The 20,052-nt window shown below is 43.0% G+C and overlaps 1 protein-coding gene across 2 annotated transcripts; it reads left to right on the forward strand.

The window, feature by feature from the left end:
- Positions 1 to 1,666: 1,666 nt before the first annotated feature.
- Positions 1,667 to 20,052, forward strand: Nfyb (nuclear transcription factor Y subunit beta). Of its 2 annotated transcripts, none has more exons than XM_048356927.1 (8): positions 1,667 to 1,801; positions 4,714 to 4,784; positions 11,155 to 11,248; positions 13,053 to 13,183; positions 14,890 to 15,087; positions 17,129 to 17,210; positions 17,953 to 18,032; positions 18,440 to 20,052. In XM_048356927.1, exons 2-8 carry the CDS (start codon positions 4,779 to 4,781, stop codon positions 18,470 to 18,472), a joined length of 624 nt encoding a protein of 207 aa, XP_048212884.1. In that variant the 5' UTR covers positions 1,667 to 1,801; positions 4,714 to 4,778; the 3' UTR covers positions 18,473 to 20,052. The 2 variants fall into 2 exon arrangements, with proteins under 2 accessions (XP_048212884.1, XP_048212894.1); XM_048356937.1 differs by lacking the exon at positions 1,667 to 1,801 and adding an exon at positions 2,412 to 2,510.

A 20,052-nucleotide genomic window follows, 5' to 3' on the forward strand; every position in this document is an offset into this window, starting at 1 on the left:
ACATCTTTGCCTGTAGTCTTCGTCCAGTGTGGGAATTAGTCATACTTCTTCCAGTCCTATTTCCTCAGCCTTTATTGTTTCCTATTCTGGGGCATCCTTTTGTTATTCCACCTATAAAACGCTACTATAGCAGAAGAAGTTAAACTCTGGCCCATTTTACTCCTATTTAAATAAGTAATTGTTTAATAAAGTCAATGAATTCTTGAACGTTGGATGTAGTAGTAAGTGTCTGTCTAGTCCCAGGCATGGAGAGGCTTAGGCAAGAGGATGACTGAGTCAGGGCCAGCCTGAGTGGGTGAGACCCGAGGCTTAACAAAGCAAAATAGAACCAAAACACAAACTTAAGTCAGCTTTTCTTTCTTTCTTTTTTTTTCTTCTATTTTTGTGCCAGCACGGAGGCTTGAACTCTAGGCCTCATGCTATCATTTGGCTTTTTTTTTTGCTCACTGGCTGGAGGGAGCTCTACTACTAGAACCATATTTATGGTTCCGGCTCTCTCCTGATTAATTGGAAATAAAAGCCTCCAGAATTTGCTTGTCCCGTTTTTCCTGGCTGGCTTAGAACTATGATCCTCCTCAGACCTCAGACTTCTCGGCGTTAAGGTCTATGAGTGCATTAATTCCAAACAACCTTAGTTGCTAATATTATCCCCCTTACAGAAAAGTAAATAAAACCAGGCCAAAGTTGCTGCCAGTAAAAGGGGAAGCTGAAATTGAAAATCAGATCGATTCTACAGCGGTTCTTAGCCCTCTTGGAATAACTCCAAGATTACTCATTCCAAGATATTCTGGTTATTTGGGGCTTTCGTTTGTTTTCGCGTCTTTATTTGGCCCAGACATGTTTACAGATTCTGATACACGGCAGTAGTTCTATTTTTTTTTTCTTAAGGATTAAAGCTTTCCAAATTCATCCTTGTAAAGGATCCCCGCCCCTACGTGGGGAGGGTCTCAGCCCAGGGAAGGGTGACCCAGGAGGAACTTGGCACCCAGATGCCAAAACAGGCTAGGGATTCTTGCAGCTCAGAGTCACCTAATTGGGAAAGGCCACACGTGGATCGCGAATCGGGTTGTACCTACTATGCCACCTGTGGAGCAAGGGACGGGGTGGAGAATGCCACCGGGGAATTCAGCAGGTCAGGGCTGGGGTGGGGGCTAGGGGTGGGGGCAAATGGACTGACAAAGCTGTTATCCCTGCAGAGGAGAGGGGTTGTGTCTCTACAGAAAACCTGACAACCGAACAGCCGACCTCAGTGGCTAAGTGAGAAAGTCAGCCCTGGGTACCTGGCACTGCTAACGAAGGCGCCAAGAAAGCACCAGGCGCCCATCCCTCCACCCCGCCGGGTAGGTAGCCCCGGGGTTCCCGTCTTAAAACTCCAAGGCACTCCGGAGGGGAGCTGCATCCACGTGGGAGGGAGGCCCGAGAAATCACGCTCCGCACCGGCCGCGGGAAGGTGGGCGCAGAAGTCCAGATCGCGCCCGGGACCGGGATTCCCGGAGCTCCCGGCCGGCGTGGGGAAGCAGCGGCGCCGCGGAGGTCCCCGCGCTCAGGCCGCCGGGCGGAGCGGAGCCGGCCCCCGGGGCGGGGCCGAGGCGGGGCCGGAGCCGGGGCGGGGCTGGGGCTGGGGCGCGCGGGCGGCGCGGAGGGAGGGTGTCACGCTGGGGGGGAAAGCGGCTCGCGGCGGAGGGAGGGAAGGCCGAGTCCGGGAAGCGGAGCTCCGCGCTGGGACTGGTTCCTTCGCAGCCATTTTCTGTCCAACCAAACAGCCGATTGGAGACGGGAGCCAACCAGGGCTGCATTGGAGGTTTGTGTCTCGCTTCGGCCAATGATCGCTCCTAAACCGACTCCACTTTAGCTCGAATGAAATGTCCGTCTCCTCCCGGCGCCGTCCCCGCCGCCAACGCCGCCGCGGCCGGGGGCACTTGCCTCACCACCACCGCCCGCCCGTCCGCACGTCCTCCCTCCCGCCGGGCCGAGCGGGGCCGCGGCCCCGGCTCGGCGGGCCGGCGAGGCCGCTCCTCCGCTCCGCTGCGGGCCGCGGCGGCCGGGGAAGCGGCGCGAGGCCGCGGCGCGGGTCTTTTGTGCGCAGGGCCGGCGGGATGCGGGCCAGGCGGCCTTCCCGCGAGCCCCGGAGGGCCGGGAGGCTGCGGAGGCCCCCGGCGGCCGCCCCTCGCGGCGGCGCCCCGGGCCGGCTCCATTTTGAGCGTGGAAGCCGCCGCGAGCGGAGGGCGTCCCCTGCCTGGCCTCGGCCGCCCGGACGCTTTGTCTCCCGCGCCCGGGCGGGCGTTGGGCGCGGGGGGCCGGGCGGCCAGGGGGTGAAGCGTGCCGCGGGGGTGGGGTGGGGGGCGGCCGCTGGGGTCACACGCGGGGTTGACAGGCCGGCGGGGGGCCGGGGTGGCGGCGGGGCTTCCCCCGGGGGGGAGGGGGAAGGAGCGGCTCCGGCTGCCCCGCCGTCCGGGCCGCCGCGCGTACGGACATGCAGCCATCTGGCGGCCCCGGGACCGGCCCCGAAGGTGGGACGGGAGGAAGCCTCGCGGAGGGGGTGTGTGTGTGGGGGGTGGAGGTTCGTCGCCGGCGGGAGGCGGGGGTCGGGGGGGGGGGATGATGGTGGTGGCCCGGCAGGTCCTGCGGGAGCTGCCGTCTCGGAGAACAAAGACCGAAGAAGCCGAGCACCACCACCACCCCCCCGCCCCAGTGATGGGGAGACTCGCCCCGAGTGCCGGTCGCCGGACCCCGGGATCCGGGCTCTGGGTAGCGGCGGTGGGGGGGGGGGCGGCCTTTTTAAAAATGGCATCCCGCTCCTCCGCATGGTCCCCGGGCCGGGGTCACCACCCCGGCACCTGGGGCGGCCTCGGCTCTCCGAGGAAGGGGAACGCTAGTCCAGCCGCCGGGGAGGGACGGGGAGGTCAACGGGTCCGTTGGCAAGTGGCACCGACAAATAGGGGTGACGGTGGATCACAGGTATTGAAAGTTTGGCTCGAATTCCTCACCAGGCGGTTTACTCCTCCTGGCCGCCACCGCCTCGATCAAGCTTCATTTAAGGATTAAATCCAGGCGGAACTCGGCGGGGAGCGCCAGGGGAGTAGAGGTTGTTGGAACGAGGGGACTACTGCTTTTTTTTTTGGGGGGGGGGGTGAGGGGATACAGATTTGCATTTCTCCCAAACCTTAAGCAGATGTATGTATGCCTCCCCAGGAGCTTTTCCCTAGAATCTGCTTGTAAGAAAATGTACACCATAGGAGGAGATTGTTATTTTGTTGTCTTTTTTTTTTTCATTTTTAATGTAGTCAATCAGCTGTTTGGGTGAATTGTGCAGTATGGCTCTCCCCCCCCCCCATTCTAAGCAGGATATATAAATAGGTGCAGTCTCTATTTTCTTAAGTGTTGTGAGGATTTTTTCCCCCCTCAAAGCTGCCCTCATTTATTTTTTATTTTTTTAGGAACAAGAATTAATCTTTCTCTGTAGTTGGGATTGAGCAATGATTAAGAAACATTCGAAAATTTAAGATTATAGCAGATGTCAAGCCAGGACCCTTAATGGCATTTTAAAGTCTCAGTTCAGAGGTTATAATTCCGCCCCCCCCTGCTGTTTATAAATTTCATGCTTGAAGGCAAACCATGACTTCTTGTAAAATTAACACTTTAAGGATGTGTTTTGGAACCACTCTCCCCACCCCTCCATATATATATATATATATATATATATATATATATATTTTAAACTTGAGAAAAGGAAAAGTACATATGAGAAATGAAGGCTGGAGGGCCTTGTGGCCAGATGTGTAAACCCAGCACTGAGGAGGCTGAAGTAGGAGGAGGGTTGCAAGTGTTAGGCCAGTTTGAGCTTCAAAATGAGACCCTGCCTCAATAAAAATAAAGGAATAAGGATGTAGTATTGTAATTAGTTCTAATTTAATCATCGGTGCCTTGCAGTAAGACTGAAGTGTAATTTTAGTCCAAATTATAAAAAAGGGAAAGTCTTGACTATGGGCTTTTGTTTTGATGAGCGTCCCGTGGCTTCTTTCCAGCACAATCTATGTTATTCAATTTCAGAGCGTTATAGTCTAAGAAATCTTTTCTCTTTTTTTCTGCCCGAATTTCACTTTGAAAATCATAAGAGAAGTAACTTCAAAAAATTAGGTTGATAGTGGGTGCATTTGTGCCGTGGGTGCTAATATTTCAAGTAACTTCAGTCTAGCAAGTTGTTTCTCTCATACATTGTTTCTTACCATATGGTGTATTGTGGTGGATCTTTTTGATGAAATAAATTGAGGGTTATGTTGGGAAAGCAATTTCCCCATTCTCCATGAAATTAAAGTTCTCCAAAATAAATCTTCCAGTTCAGACTTTGGGTGCCTGTTTTTTACATTCCATGGACTAAGGCTAGAAGGTCAATTGTTTGTGTCCCCTTCAATATATTTACTAGATCAGGTGCTGGTGGCTCACTCCTATAATCTGCTAGCTACTTGGGAGGCTGAGGTCTGAGGATTGCAGTTTGAAGCCAGCCAGAGCAGGAACGTGATGGTACTCTTTATTTCCAATTAGCCACCAAAAAGTTGTAAGGTGGAACTATGTGGTAGAGTGCTAGCTTTGAGTAAAAGAAGCTCAGGGATAGGACCCAGACCCTGAGTTCAAAGCCCAGGACTGGTGATAATAAATTTACTAAAAGGAAAGGTTCCTTGCTCTACATTTTATTAATAGATGTTTATTTTTTAGGTTGAGACACCTTTTTAGACAGTTGTTCTTAAGTGCCACTGACAACACTGTTCTGACAGTATTTCATGACCGTAAGTATGTTTTACTATGATTTTTGTTTTTTATTTTTAATTTGATTCAAGGAGTAATTGGCTGGAAACAAAACTATAACTGATGACTGGAGATGATGACTCAAGGAATGCTCATTCCCATTGCTTCCTCACTTTCAGTTACTTGCACACTTAACTGGTTCTGTGGGAACCTAAGGATTGCTGAGGCTACAAGATAAAAAGCCTATCCTAGACTGGCTATGGAGCTGGTAGGGCTTTAAGTCAATCCTATGCACAATGGAAAAGGTGGGGAGAGGAGGGAGCTGGTGAGCCTCATCTGTGTCTAAAGGCTGGGCAGGATTGGGATCAGTGGAGGGAGTCATCCCAAAGCTTTAGCCCCGAGGCCGGATAAGCCACTCTGTAGAGTTAGAGGAGTTTTGTCCATGCTGAGATTTCTCAATAACAAGAAGAGCTACCACATGGCCCAGCTGGAGCTTTAGTTCTGACTCTCCCACTCTGTGACCTCAGGCATGTCACAATTTCTGTCATTGCCTCACTCTTAAAATGAAGGAACTCCATGGGCAACCCCTACCAAGGTACATTCTAATAGGAAAGTACATTTTGGTCGGAGGAGAAGAGTTAGAGACAAGTTGTTTCTTAAGGCTATGAAAATAGAGATTGAATTCTGTGCGGGAGAACAGCTTCCAGCGCTGGTGAGGCAGTGTTGCAGTGAGTGGATTAGTCTTAACACATTCAATTAAGCTGGTCTGGGTGGTAATTTAATGGAGAAGAAATGGAGGAGTGGTTTTCAAAGAGGTAGAGACTGTGGTGGAGCTTAGGGGGTGATTTAATCCCTTCTTGAAGTGTAGAGGGTGGGACTGTGGCAGTGCAAACAAGGTTCTCCTTGCCTGCTTCAGGGATGCTGAATGAATTTTACTTAGCAGTAGCTGAAATATGCCATGATAGTAATAGTAGCTTATGTGACAGGCAAAATAATGGTGGGTAGATGTGCGATTTATGAGTATAGAGGTAATATTTAATGAGCTCATTAAGAGTGTAATGGAAGAGAGCAAAAGCAACAGTAGAGTGAAACAAACAACTAGGGGATAGGGAAGAGAATAGGACACGCAAGCTGATTGCTTTGGAAGGCAAAGGAGAAGAGTACTTGAGGCCTAGACGTGGGGCCAGTACTGCATAGTGCAGTCAAGTAGGATGAAGATCACTGGCACCTTGTCATGTGGTCTCAGTGTCATGGTAGCATTCAAAAGCACACAGTTTAGATGGGAATGGAGGGGCTGGGAATATGGCCTAGTGGCAAAAGTGCTTGCCTTGTATACATGAAACCCTGGGTTCAATTCCCCAGCACCACATATATATATATGGAAAATGGCCAGAAGTGGCGCTGTGGCTTAAGTGGCAGAGTGCTAGCCTTGAGCAAAAAGAAGCCAAGGACAGTGCTCAGGCCCTGAGTCCAAGGCCCAGGACTGGCGGGGGGAAAAAAAAATAGATGGGAATGGAAAGGTGTGTGTGAAGACCAGGCCACAGTGAGAATGGTAGCCTCACAGGGTGTATGGTAGAAGGTTTTTCCCTATGTATCTGCACTGCTGTGTGTGTAATGAAAAAACAAGCGTGCTTAAGGGAGAGTGAAGATATATTAGATATGAGGAATCTATGATTTCTTATCCTCATAAGAGAAGTGTGATGTTGAGAGAAGTAAAAAGGATAAGTTGTGTGAGAGAAAACCCTCTGTGCCTGAAAAGAACCTGCACTGTATTGGAAGGATTAAATTAATGTGCTCAGTGAGTTGTCACTGTGTGTTGTGTACATCATTAAGTGGTTTCCCTACAGTAACTTCTTACAATCTTACTTCCTCATTTCAAAAATGAGGAAGATGAATAAAACTCAACAAAGCTGCTACTCGTTCACAGACATAACTAGCACATGGAGCTAGGCTTCAGAGCTAGCGCTCCTAACTACAGTGCAGAGTGTGTTTGAGAAGAGGAGAGACTTGAAGTGCTTTTTTACCAGATCTTACAGGGGGCCAATTAAAGATTCAGCTGCAGAATGACAGGGAAAACTACCATGTTCTGTATGTTCTGTAAAGTACTCACCATGCTAGGTGCAGGATTTCAGTGCTCCTTACTGTGTATAACCTCTGTGCTCCAATTTTCTTACCTTCTGCTCTAGGTCATGAGAAATTTAGGAGGTGTCCAGTTAATGTAGACACAAAGAGAACAGCATTGCACACATGCACAACATATTTATAGCATGGTTTAAATACTTATATATTAAAACTAGGGTCATGCATCAGCCAGCTGATTTACTTCCCATAACGTTTTAGAGAACAGTGTCATCAGTTCACCGGACCTGAAATGGTCTTGTCATTTGAATTAATTTAATGAGATTGACCTGAATTTGTCCATGTTTACCAGTTCCCCTTTCCCTGAACCCTTTTTTCCTTCCTTCTCTTCTCCCTTTGTTGCCTGGATGAAATCCAGTACTTGAGCTCCTCTGTTCTGACCCCAGGCCTATAGGTGTCACAACTAGATCATTGAGTACCTTTGTAGGTTCATGGTCACCAATGTCAGTTGTGTCCACTGTTGCCCAACACTTCTGTTACTTTCCTGTTGTCTGCAGTGACAGTTAATCTGTTTCCCCAGCAAGGGAGGAGGCCAGCGTTATCCTTGATCCTTCCTGGGGCTTTTAGCCAGCCAGGCACTAAGTCTTATTGATCTAACCTCTTTAAAAGCTTTCTTTCTAGTCTCACCTCGTTCTCATGATTTCCAGAGCTATAGCACTGGAGCAGATGCCAGAGAAACCATCACCTTGCCTAAATTCATGTCCTTAACAGTAGTGCTCTAAATCCTGTAATCCTGCTAGTCTTCTGCCTCTGTTCCTGCTCCCCTCCAGGTTATTTCTGCCCTGGAGAGAATTCTGCATTGGTTGAAGTAATAAAAAAAAAAATCTGGCTGGGCATCAAGTGACTCATGCCTGTAATCTCAGCTACTGAGGAGGCTGAGACCTGAGGATCGCAGGCAGGAAAGTCCATGAGACTCTTATCTCCAATCAATGACCAAAGAAAGCTAGAAGTGGAGCGACAGTTCAAGTAGTAGACCACTAGCCTTACTAGCCTTGAGCACAAAAGCTCAGGGACAGTGCCTGGCTCTGACTTCAAGCCCCAGGACGGGGACGGACACACACACACACACACACACACACACACACACACTCCCCCCCCCCCCCCCCGACACACACACACACTCCCCCCCTCCCCCCGTTTGCACTCCTTGCCTAAAATTTCTCTTGATTTGCTCTTGTCCACAAGGCACTGCTTGATGTGGTCACCATTTTGCTTGTGCTGGTCCCTAGGACTGAATTCCTCTGTCCCTTTTGTCTGGAACATTGTTTTCTTCCATTTTTTCTCCCTGACTGATTGGTATTCATTTTTCAGTCTCACTTAAAATGTTCTTTCCTACTATAACATTGCATGGATTTTCTGGCCCTTTGGGAATGAGATCCCAGAGTAGGCAGCAAAATCTTTGTTTTTCTCAACACTTGATACTACCTATTAGTTAATCTATTCATAATTATTTAATATCTATGTATAATTTTTACTGGGCTTTTTTTTCTTACCCTATTCAGAAGCCCTGTGAAGTTAAGTCCTTTTTAATGTCTCATAACCGAAAAGTAGTAGGGAATTCAAATCAGGTGATTTGATTCCAGAGCCTGTGTCCTATGAGTACCAATAGACAGTGCTCTCTGCCCCCTTGCCCTATGCCTCCCCCAGATTATGTAACATTTGTTTTTTTCTGCATGTTGACAGCAGAGATTTTATCTGTTTTACTGACTGCCCCAGGACCACACATACCATAGACCTGTTAAATACTCACTTTGGAAAAAGCGTATACTGTTCCACAAATTTTTGTACATACTTAAAACAGACGTAGAAAGAAAAACCTTTGAAATGCATCTCATAGGTTTTTCCCACCATTCCTTCTGTAAGGAGAATGGCTAGCATAGTATATGAGTCAAAGGTTAGGCTGGTTTGTTGAATAAACAAGAAGCCAGCATTCATTTTTGGATTGGAGAATAGGGGAAAGATTCCAGCAGGACGGAGACATTGGTACAAAAGTCTGTGTGAGATTTGATGGCGGAAAGATAGAGGAAAGGAACAGAAGGTGTGAAGTGGCAGAAAAGCTAAAACTTGCAGAACCAAGACACAGGAGACTTAAGCAGGAGATGTGGGGTACACTGAACACCAAGAACTGTCTTAGCTTCTTAGTTGTCATTTAATTCTGACAACTCTGAAGTATCTTCAGGTTTACACGGAGCTATTGATTTTAATCAAATGGTAATCTTGCTGTTGATGTGTGACAGGGTAGTATCATTAAAGCATCTTGTGTCTCCTGAATCCACCTGATTTATTGGAACCATACCTTATTCATCAGCTAATTTTTAAAGGAATGATATCCCAGCTAATTTTTGAAAGGATGACATTAATATATCCAGGAATTTATGTATTGGCTTCTCTACTCTCAGAAAGATTAGTTTCTAGTTGTAGGTTCTGAAACACTTTTGTCCTATCTCCTGAACCTCGATTGTCCTTAGGTCATTGTAAAGGCTTAGCCATCCTCACAGACCATTCCTTCAGAGCTAGTGAGTCCACCACCTTGTACATGTAAGGCTGCACTCCCAGTGCCACCTTAGCATTTCAGGATCAAGTACACTTTATGTCTGGGCAATGATTCACATTCAATCGTATGAGTTAGAGTCCAGTTTTCTTTCAAGATGGTGATGGTAGGGATGCTTGTTTGCAGAGAGCTAATAAGAGAGTCAGAGTTAACGCCTTGATTTGTTAACCTCTGCCAGGCCACTAAACAGTCACTGAACAAATAGATTCCCCGTGCCTTTATAAATTGTTAAAGGCATGTAATTTCTATTTTTCTTCCCCCTTGAAACAACTATCTAAACAACAGGAATGTATCTACATCTACAATTAAATTAGATTTCTAAATCAACAGATGCACGAGAGAAGTGTCATGTTATTGAACACTTGGAAATTAGCCCAGTACTTTGAGAATTAGATAAAAATCTAATGAAGGAGACTTGTGTTGTCTGTCTGTCTGTCTCTCATCTATCTAACCAAGAACTGAAATATTGCCGTTCTGTGGTATGTCCTAGGCCTTAATAAATATTCAAGATAAAATATCTCTTGTTCAGCCTGAAAACAGGTGTGAGTTACACTTCATCTCTGCTATATTTTTTATTCAGGCAACGCATGTTTTAACTTCTACTCGCAAGGAGCTAGTGGCATATTGTTTTGAGTAGTATTTGCAAAGCAGATGCCTTCTAGGATCTATCTGCTGCGGGTGGAATGGAATAGAGCCAGTTCGGAGCTTTTTCCAGATTTTCCCTCTTGAAATTCATTCAGCTCTTAAACAAATTAATCAAGCCAACTTCCTTTAAAATAATCATTATGAAAATGGGTAGGGGCGTGGTTCAGTGGTACAGCACCTAGCAAGAGTAAGACCCTGAATTCAAACCCCAGGACCACCACAGACAAAGCAAAAAAAAAAAAAAAATAGTCATAGTAACTCATTCTTGTCTGTGGTTGTAATTTTTCTTTCTTTACATACAGATTCCCAGATGCTTCTTTTACTTTCTTTAAAGAATTGAACATTTAAGGAGCTAGGAAAAATTTTAAAAATATTTTTATTGCCAGTCCTGGGGTTTGAACTCTGGGCCTGGGCACTGTCCCTGAGCACTATTTGCTCAAGGCTAGCATTTGACCACTTGAGCCATAGCGCCACTTCCAACTTTTTCTGGGTTGGTTGGAGATAAGAGGCTCATGGACTTTCCTGCCCAGGTTGGTTTCAAATCATAATCCTCAAACCTCAGCCTCCTGAGTAGGATTACAGGTGTGAGCTTCCAGTGCCTGGCAAAAATTAATGTTTGACCATTGAGTGATTAGAGGATTATTCAGAATGGAAAGCCCTGTGTCCCTGCCTTAACCTCAGCCCTCAGGAAGATCATAAACTCAAGGCTAGCCTGGGCTACCTAACTAGACCTTGTTTTAAAAATTAACTGCTAACAGTATTTTGGCTCTGCTTGGCCTTCAGGGATAAATGAGGTTGTAAAGTCAGGGTAGCATGGACTGTACATTTGAGGATTAGACAGTTGAAAAGAAAGTGGCATGTTCTTTAGATTAATTTCCTTGTTTCCCTTTTAGTTTTGTGCTTGTCACTTAAGATTGACTCGTTGGCAAACTGAAAAGTTTGAAGTAGAGAAACAGAAATGATTCTTTTAAAGCACAAAGCTGTGAAAAATGTGAAGGACCCATCTTGTAAGTTTCTGAGCACTGAGTCTGTTGGCGGTTGTACAACTTTACATGAGGAGCTTTCTTCCCTTCTAGATGGATGGTGACAGTTCTACAACAGATGCTTCTCAACTTGGAATTTCTGCCGACTATATTGGAGGAAGTCATTATGTTATTCAGCCTCATGATGGTAAGAAAGTTGTGATTGTAATTTGCATAGGAGCAAATTAGAAAATGAACATTTATTCATATGATATTCAAGGTTACTTTATACAGGAAAGTTAACAATTTCATGTCACACTTCCCTGAAAATCTGCAGACTAATTTTTATTAGAAATAGTATGAGTCCCAGAAGAGATTTCTACTATAAAACTATACTTAAAAACAAAACAAAACAGACATGCGCTGACTTAACACTGACTTCCTATTTTAAGTATTACACATGAGAATCTTAGTTGATTTAGTAAGTGTGTCCTCAAAGGATGGGTTAAGTTGCTATTATATTTCTAGTTTTTTGTGTTTTTTTTTTTGCCAGTCCTTGGGCTTGAGCTCAGGGCCTAGGTGCTGTCCCTGAGCCTCTTTGGGTTCAAGGGTAGGGCTCTACCACTTGAGCCACAGTGCCACTTCCAGCTTTTTTGAGTAGTTTATTGGAGATTAGAGTCCCATGGGGACTTTCCTGCCGAGGCTGGCTTTGAACGACGATCTTCAGATCTCAGCCTTCTGGGTAGTAGGATTACAGGCATCAGCCACCAGCACCCCACTTATATTTCTAGTTCTTATGACAAACTTACTTTTTTTTTTTTCAGTGAGTATTACCTTTAGACTATCAGGTACTGGACTGACTACCAGGTACTGGAATGGCAGTATTATATGGCCAATTAGAAAGTTTGCTTTGCTGGGGCTGGGAATATGGCCTAGTGGCAAGAGTGCTTGACTCATATATAAGAAGCCCTGGGTTCAATTCCCCAGCACCACATATACAGAAAATGGCCAGAATTGGTGCTGTGGCTCAAGTGGCAGAGTGCTAGCTTTGAGCAAAGAGAAGCCAGGGACAGTGCTCAGGCCCTGAGTCCAAGGCCCAGGACTGGCAAATTAAAAAAAAAAAAAAAAAAGTTTGCTTTGGGGATTTTGATTAAAAAATTAAGATACTTCTAGAGGGAACTGTGACTGGATTACTATATATCCTAAAACAGATACTGACTGAGTTTAGATGATACCATTTTAAACAACATGTGCCTTATTTAATATGTATAAAAAGTGAACTTGTAAGTTCTCTACTTAGTCATAAGAAGTCACTATTGGTATAGTGAATGTTTCAGTTATATTTAAATCTAGTTTAAATTTTGGGTTTTGTAAGAAAACTTGAATTACTGCTGTAGCTTTGTTTAGAAAACTATATTAGTAATCTAACCTGGGCCAGTAATATTCAAGTTATATGAAGTTAGTAACTTTTGAACTTGGGTTTAGAGATGCATAGAACCTTGAAATCTAGCAATATTCAAAGAGCCATAGGTTTGAGTTTTATAACTCTTGAGTCTGAGTTTTGTAACTAAGTCAGGCAATGAATACCCCAGGGAAGGCACTATACCAAATTGTAGGACATACAAAACTGACCCCTGGCATCAAAGACCAAAAATCTAATAAGAGAAATGAGAAGTGAAAAAAGGGAATAAGATGTGTCAGGGAAAGGGCTCAGAGAAGCAGTGTGGTGTTTTATTAAAGGCAAGGTTGCTTTGGAGGTATTAAGGGGATGTTGCTTGAGTTCTCTGCAGGCTGGATGGGCTGCAGGTGAAAGGACTGCAGGCAGTGCATTGGGAATTAATGAACAGAGTCATTGCAGCCCTGAGAGAGCTGAGCCAAGACTTGCCACCCTAACCCCCCAAAACAGTAGAAAATGAGCTACAGTAGTTCTTATTCCAGATCATTTCAGATAGTCCTCTCTGTATCGAAGTACAAATTATGAGTCCTTAAACCTAATTTCTTTATTTCTTTAGATACTGAGGACAGCATGAATGATCATGAAGATACAAATGGTTCAAAAGAAAGTTTCAGAGAACAAGATATCTATCTTCCCATTGCAAATGTGGCTAGGATAATGAAAAATGCCATACCTCAAACAGGAAAGGTAATATAGAGCAAATTTAACTAGGTTTGTTGGGAAGTGTAAAAGTACATGAATCCATAATTGAACCAGTGGTTAGCTATCGATTCCAGTGGTTCAGCCTTTCTTATTTCTAACCTACTTAGAATGTTCCATTCATTTCACAAATGTTCCATTTTCTGTTCTTCTGTGTCCCCATAAGCTCCCCTCTTCTATTCACTGGAAACAGATAAAATAGAATTAATATATTTTTAGTAGGTACACATCGTCACATCTCTCAGGTTTGGGTATATGAAGTTGCAATTCACCGTGTAGGCAAAATTAGGTTAGATTGGACTGACAGTTACAGCACAATTAACAAAAGAATACTAGTATTTGTAAACAACTATAGGTGTTACATACATTTCAACTGGCATTTTTTTACTTATTATTATTATTATTATTATTTTGGCCAGTCCTGGGGCTTGGACTCAGGGCCTGAGCACTGTCCCTGGCTTCTTTTTGCTCAAGGCTAGCACTCTGCCACTTGAGCCACAGCGCCACTTCTGGCCATTTTCTGTATATGTGGTGCTGGGGAATCGAACCCAGGGCCTCATGTATACGAGGCAAGCACTCTTGCCACTAGGCCATATCCCCAGCCACAACTGGCATTTTTTTAAAAAACAGTTGTCTTTTTAAAGTTCATCACTTTGAGTTTAAAATTTTCTTGTTTTATATTGAGTTTACCTTTCCTATCATTTTTATAGATGCTCTTCTGAAAGTCATCAGGTTTACCAATAAATACATTATTAGGAGACATCAGTAAGCCTGTGAGTTCCAGTCTGAGAAAGGTTTCACTTCTGTTGTAGGGGGAAATGTGCGTGTGTTGAATATGGTTGAAAGGGCTTAGGCCTGCACTGTCTGGTACCAAAGCCACTGGCCACATGTGGTGACTGCAACTGAAATGTGATTTGTTTGAATGGAGTGCATACTGGGGCTGTGAACTCAGGGCTCAGCTGCAGCACAAGGTACATGGGCATGTTAGCTGTGGAAAGAAAGCTGAGTGATGGGCAGAGTGGCTTCCAGTTAGCTCTGGGCTCTGGTCCCTTAGCTTTTTTGCTCAAGGTTGGTTCTCTACCACTAGTTTTTGTTAGTTTGTTTTGGAGATAAAGTAGCTAGGATTACAGGAGTGAGTCACTGGTGCCCAACCAAAAAAAATTAGCTTCATTTATCTTTTTGTTGTTGTTGTTAGTGTAGCTAATGAAAATATAAAATTACATGTTTGGCTAGCATTTTGTTTGAATATCTTCCTAGTTCTTGCTCGCTTGGGCCCCATATGTAAAATAGGCATGGGGGGAGAAAGACAGGAGTTTAAGTGGCTCTGCAGTCTATGATTGGCCCTCCAGGCAAGATTGCTTCTATAATGTGGTGGTAGCTGTACACTTCTTGAGGCAAACTTTTCAACAAATTCACACCTGGCATTTTATATCCTTCTTCCCAGGTGTTACTTAAGTGCAGTTACATTTGTTTCCTATGAATGGTTGAAACTCCTCTGTTGCCATTGACTAGTTACTCTGATTCTAAGTATTGGGATTGTGTCAGCACCCACTGTATTAGTGTCATTAGTATATATTTAAGGGATTAAACATTGACTGTCACAAGCTTAAAGATAGGCTCTTCTGAGTAGCCTTTATTTTGGCAGTTGTCAAGGTAACAGTTAATGTTACTCCTATGGTTTTTATTTTCTTCAGATTGCAAAAGATGCCAAAGAATGTGTTCAAGAATGTGTAAGCGAATTCATCAGCTTTATAACATCAGAAGCAAGTGAAAGATGCCATCAAGAGAAGCGGAAGACAATCAACGGGGAAGATATTCTCTTTGCCATGTCTACCCTAGGCTTCGACAGTTATGTGGAGCCTCTGAAATTGTACCTTCAGAAGTTCAGGGAGGTAAGGACAATGTCTTCAGAGCGTTGGGCTTTTTTTTTTTTTTTTGGTCTGTCCTAGAGCTTTAACTCTGTGCCTGGGTGCTGCCCCTGAGCTCTTTTAGTTCAAGACTCGGTCACTTGGGTTTTTTTCTGTGATTAATTGGAGATAAGAGTCTCCTGGACTTTTCCACTCAGGCTGGCTTTGAACTGTGATCCTCAGATCTCTGCCTCCTGACTAGCTAGTATTACAGGCCCCCTGAGCTCATGAGCAACCTACGCCTGGCTTGGGCTTTTTTTCTTTGGTAGGAGAGGGCAGGTGTGATGACAGTAGTGGAAATTAAAGTCTGCCACTTGAGCTTCTGACTAGCCTGAGTGCTGCTGCTCCCAACTGTGCTTGCCTGTGGTTTAGGGGATAACAGGCACACATCACTGTGATCAGCCCCTGTGCTTCCCTCCAAACTGGGATAATAGGTGTGTGCCACCACGCCCGGTTTATTGGTGCCTTTTTAGACTTTTATGCCTGAACTGGCTTTGAACTGTGATTCTCTGGAATGCAACCTCTCAGATAGCTAGGATTATATGTGAGCCACTAGCACTAGTCTAAACCTTTTTATTTTGCAACAAATTATGTAAAATTTTTTAAGTTGTAGTACCTAAATAGCAAAGCACAAGGCTGAGGATATACCTTTTGTGCTTGCTTACCATGTATAAGATTTTACATTCATCCTTGGCACTACAAAGACAATTTCTTCTCTTAAATTATTTTTTTTTTTTTGGCAGTACTGCGGTTTGAACGCAGAGTCTCAAGCTAGCTTTGTGGGTGATCTACTACTGAGCCAGGCTTGTAGTCCATCCTGCACTGGTTATTATGAGAGTGTCTCCCTTCCTGCCCAGGCACACTCATTACCCAACTGTCTACTTTAGTCTTCCCATCCTAGCTAGGGTAACAGGCACAAGCAACTGTGCCCAGCTCTCCATTAAGAAGAGTTGTGAATTTTCTGTCCAGGCTGGATTCAAACCACCATCCTCCCAGGCAGCTAGAATTACAGATGTGAGCCACAAGCACACCTGGCTTTTTTTCCCTTTATTTGTGTCTGTAGCATAGTTAAATAGTGATTTAAAGGGATTGTGGATGAGGCTACCTGTGAACTCCATGACGTTGGGCAGAATATTTATTAAGTACTCGGGGCCTTGTTTTCCTTTGTAAAGTGAGGCTAATCTCACTTTCACCCTAGACTTATGGTGTGGACTAAGTGAATAATAGTCAACATTCAGAATTACCTTTTGCTGTTATTGTTATCAAGTTAAAGAAAGCAGCATTAATGAGCCTGAGACCTTTAAAATAATAAAACAAGAAAATGATAACTATTGCCCTCATTTATTGTTGGTTGGATTCTTCTACCTTTCCTATTGGGTTATCTTTGCCTATGGGTATAATTTTGTGAAATGAATTGAGGTCACAGCTTATTTACTTCCATACTTCAGCTTGGGTGTCCGATTCATATTCTTTTGAAATACATTCTGAATATCTATGTGGTAGATTTGCATCAAATTAGTGAGGTCTTCCCGAACTATTAAAGCTAGGACAGAATATGTAAATATATCACAATACCTTTCTAAACCTTCACTATCATAGAAACTTTGAATAGATGGAGCTTTAGCAGTTTTTGGCCCAACCTGTAATTTAGGAATTTTAAAGTTAAACTTGCTGCTTTCCGGTTGGCCAAGGAGTAAGAATGTCTTTATCTGTGTGTCACTGGGATCCTTTGTAGGTCTGTAAGTTGACTGACAGTTTACAGACCTCATCTGGGTAAACAGAGTTATCCCTTTGATGCGATGTGGAATTAAAGTAATGTTTTTTGTTTTTTTTATCCATAAATGCTTCAGGTTTTCTTGATCACTACTAAACATTGCCTTGTAATGGCCTAAGGTTATATTGGTACTTGGGCCTCTTCATATGTAATTTACTTTCATAATAATGAAGCTCCTGGTTTTAGGCAGTAAACACTCTTGTTACTCGGCGAAGTTAATGTGGCTGCTGTGTGTTGGCTTTCCTTTCTCAGGCCATGAAAGGAGAGAAGGGCATTGGTGGAGCAGTCACAGCCACGGATGGACTAAGTGAGGAGCTCACAGAGGAAGCATTTAGTAAGTAGTAAGCAGTGTTGTCCACAAGTCTGCAGTGTCCTCTAGGAATGTCAGCACTGCATTCTGACCTCGCACTGTTCTGAATGAGTATGACTACTTATAGTCATACTCTTACATTTTGAAGTCAGTGCATAATACAGAAAAATTTTAACAGACAGCCTTCCACTGGTGTTCTAATTTCCAGCCTACTTTTCCATGAAGAGTCATGTAATATGTATAGGAATATTGAAAAATATAGTCTATAATACAAAACCTTAATGAATTCAAGATCAAAACTAGTAATATTTTCACACCGGTGAAATATGTCATTGATATTTGTAATAGGTACGTGTGTATGTGTTCACACAAACTTGTCATCTGTAAAATATGTGCTATTTAGTTGTGTAAAGTGTTTCTGCTGGCCAAGCTTTGTCTAATCATAAATGAGCAGATTTCTAAACATGAGCAGTTGCTAAAAATACTTTAGAAATGTGAAAATACAGACTACTGAAAAGCACAATAGAAAAAGGCACCTTCTAAGGATTTGTGTATGTGTGTGTCCTGGTCATAGGGTTTGAACTCAAGGCCTGGGTGCTGTCCCTGAGCTTGGGAATTATTTTTGAATAGAAATTTTGAGGGTTTATAATTTAACCGAAATTGTATCCTTGGTAGGTTAGTAGAACTGTAATGAAACATTAGTGACCTTAAACTTTGAGGTTCAGACCATGAAAGTACATGTGCTCACTTTCCTCTTTTGTCTTAGCTAACCAGTTACCAGCTGGCTTAATAACTGCAGATGGTCAGCAACAGAATGTCATGGTTTACACAACGTCTTATCAACAGGTACAGCACCATCTTTGTATTTTGAAGTTTTAAAAAGCAATTCTACTCAATGATGTTTTTTCTCACAGATTAATTTCAACACAGTATTATTATTACTCAGGACCTGATAAGATAAAAATAAAAGGGTCTTACTATGTTCATTTACTCCTTATTTATAAATTATGCAGAATTCCCTTAATGGTTACTGCATATGTGCAGAGCATGCATATTTTACATGTGTTTATATTTGCACAGAAAGTTGCTAGGAAGTTATGTAAGGAATTATTGAAGTAGCTCCTGTGGACAGAGGGAGTGGAAAGTGGAGATCTAGTATGACAAGTAGACGTACTATTCTGCAAATGTTTATAATATGTATGTTGTTTATACTTCTTTTTAATTCCATGTACTTTTTAATTTTCTGATCTTAGATCTCTGGAGTTCAACAAATTCAGTTTTCCTGATCTGAAGACATGATGGAGTGGGTACATAGTGGAGGGAGTGTACAGTTCTGGAACAGAGACAGTAGGGGCAGTGACTGTGAAAAGATGTCTCTTTGTACATTAAGTAGCTGTAATGTAGCTTCCTGATGCTTGACTAATTGAGGTGTTAATTCTGACTTGAGAACCTTTTTCATGAATAATTTTAAAGAAAAATTTGGATTTTAAAGGTATTAAAATATTTTTGTTTTGTACAAGAGTTTGTTGCTCTGTATGACGCCTGTATGCATTGTATATTGCAATTTATTACTGTCAGAGATTTGTAGACAGTTTCTTATTTTCATATTGAATCATGTTACTTTTGTAATTCAAGTAAGCAGCTGGGTTAACTCATGATGTTTACCCTTTTAATAAAAATAGAAGGGTAGAGCTCATTTTGAATGCAAGTTGCCTTTATTATAAATTTGAGTTTGTCTTGGCCATATAATATCTTGCATGGTAGCCTAGCTAGATTTTTAGCATTTGCTGTATTTATTAAGATTACTTTTTTTTTTTGGTTAAAATATTCATAGCTTAAGCAGCATCATTTTTTTAAAAAATGTAATTGAGGAAGTGTGAATGCAGATGCAGATCAGTTGCCCTGTAAAACCTGGTGCCCACTAGCAGTGTTCACACTGTTCACTGTGCCTGGAACTTGTGTTGACACTAGAATCATTTCTGAGTTTTGTTACTAACTATGAGTAAGTATTACAACTGCTTTCAGTTTCTCCCTTTCATTTGGCTTTTTTTTTCAAAGCATATCTTTAAATATTACAGTGTCCTCTTCTGAGGAGGAATTTTGTAGTCAGATGGTAAATGTCCTTGCTCTTTTATTTTTTTAATTAAAAATGTCAGGTTTCCTGTTATACCCTGGGAACTAAGACCATTGGACATCATTGTGTATAGACTTTTGCATGAATGAGTGAGCAAACCAGAGAACAGAGTGAGTGCAATGAATGGTGGGAAAAGAAGCCTCCACCTCCAAGTGTGCCGTTTTCATCTTTGCAATAAACAAAATCTTAGATAATGCAACTTTGTATAATTTAAATTTAGTAGTATGTACTTGGACTGTCCCTTTTTTAAAAGTGAGGATTTGTATTTTCTCCTTTAGTCTTTTTGATGATAATTAACCTGAGGGTTTGTTTTTTAGTTTTAGTGTCAGAAATGGCTATTGTATAGTTTTCTTGGAAGGAAGTTTGAGTGGATGTCAGACACTCAAATGTATAAGGTAGAAGCAATTTCCCAGAAGCATCTACTCTGGCCAGGAGCCTTGGGAGCATCTGGGCTGTTCCAAGGCTCTTCTCCCTCACTTCCCATCCACTTTCAAAAGTGATCTTCATTATAGAAAAATACACATAGGGTAAAAAAGAAGAGGGTAGTTAAAAGCAAAATCTAATCATCATCCTTCTATGTTGAAATAACCAATGTTAATATTTTGATAAATATCATTTGTCCTTTACTTTGCTAAATATGTATATTTTTATAAAAATGAGCTCATATTGTGCACACTGTTTTGTAACCTGCTTTTTTCACTTAACAATATATTGTGAACATCTTTCCCAGGT

This window comes from Perognathus longimembris, chromosome 1, assembly GCF_023159225.1.
Source record: "Perognathus longimembris pacificus isolate PPM17 chromosome 1, ASM2315922v1, whole genome shotgun sequence".
Classification (NCBI taxonomy): Eukaryota; Metazoa; Chordata; class Mammalia; order Rodentia; family Heteromyidae; genus Perognathus; species Perognathus longimembris.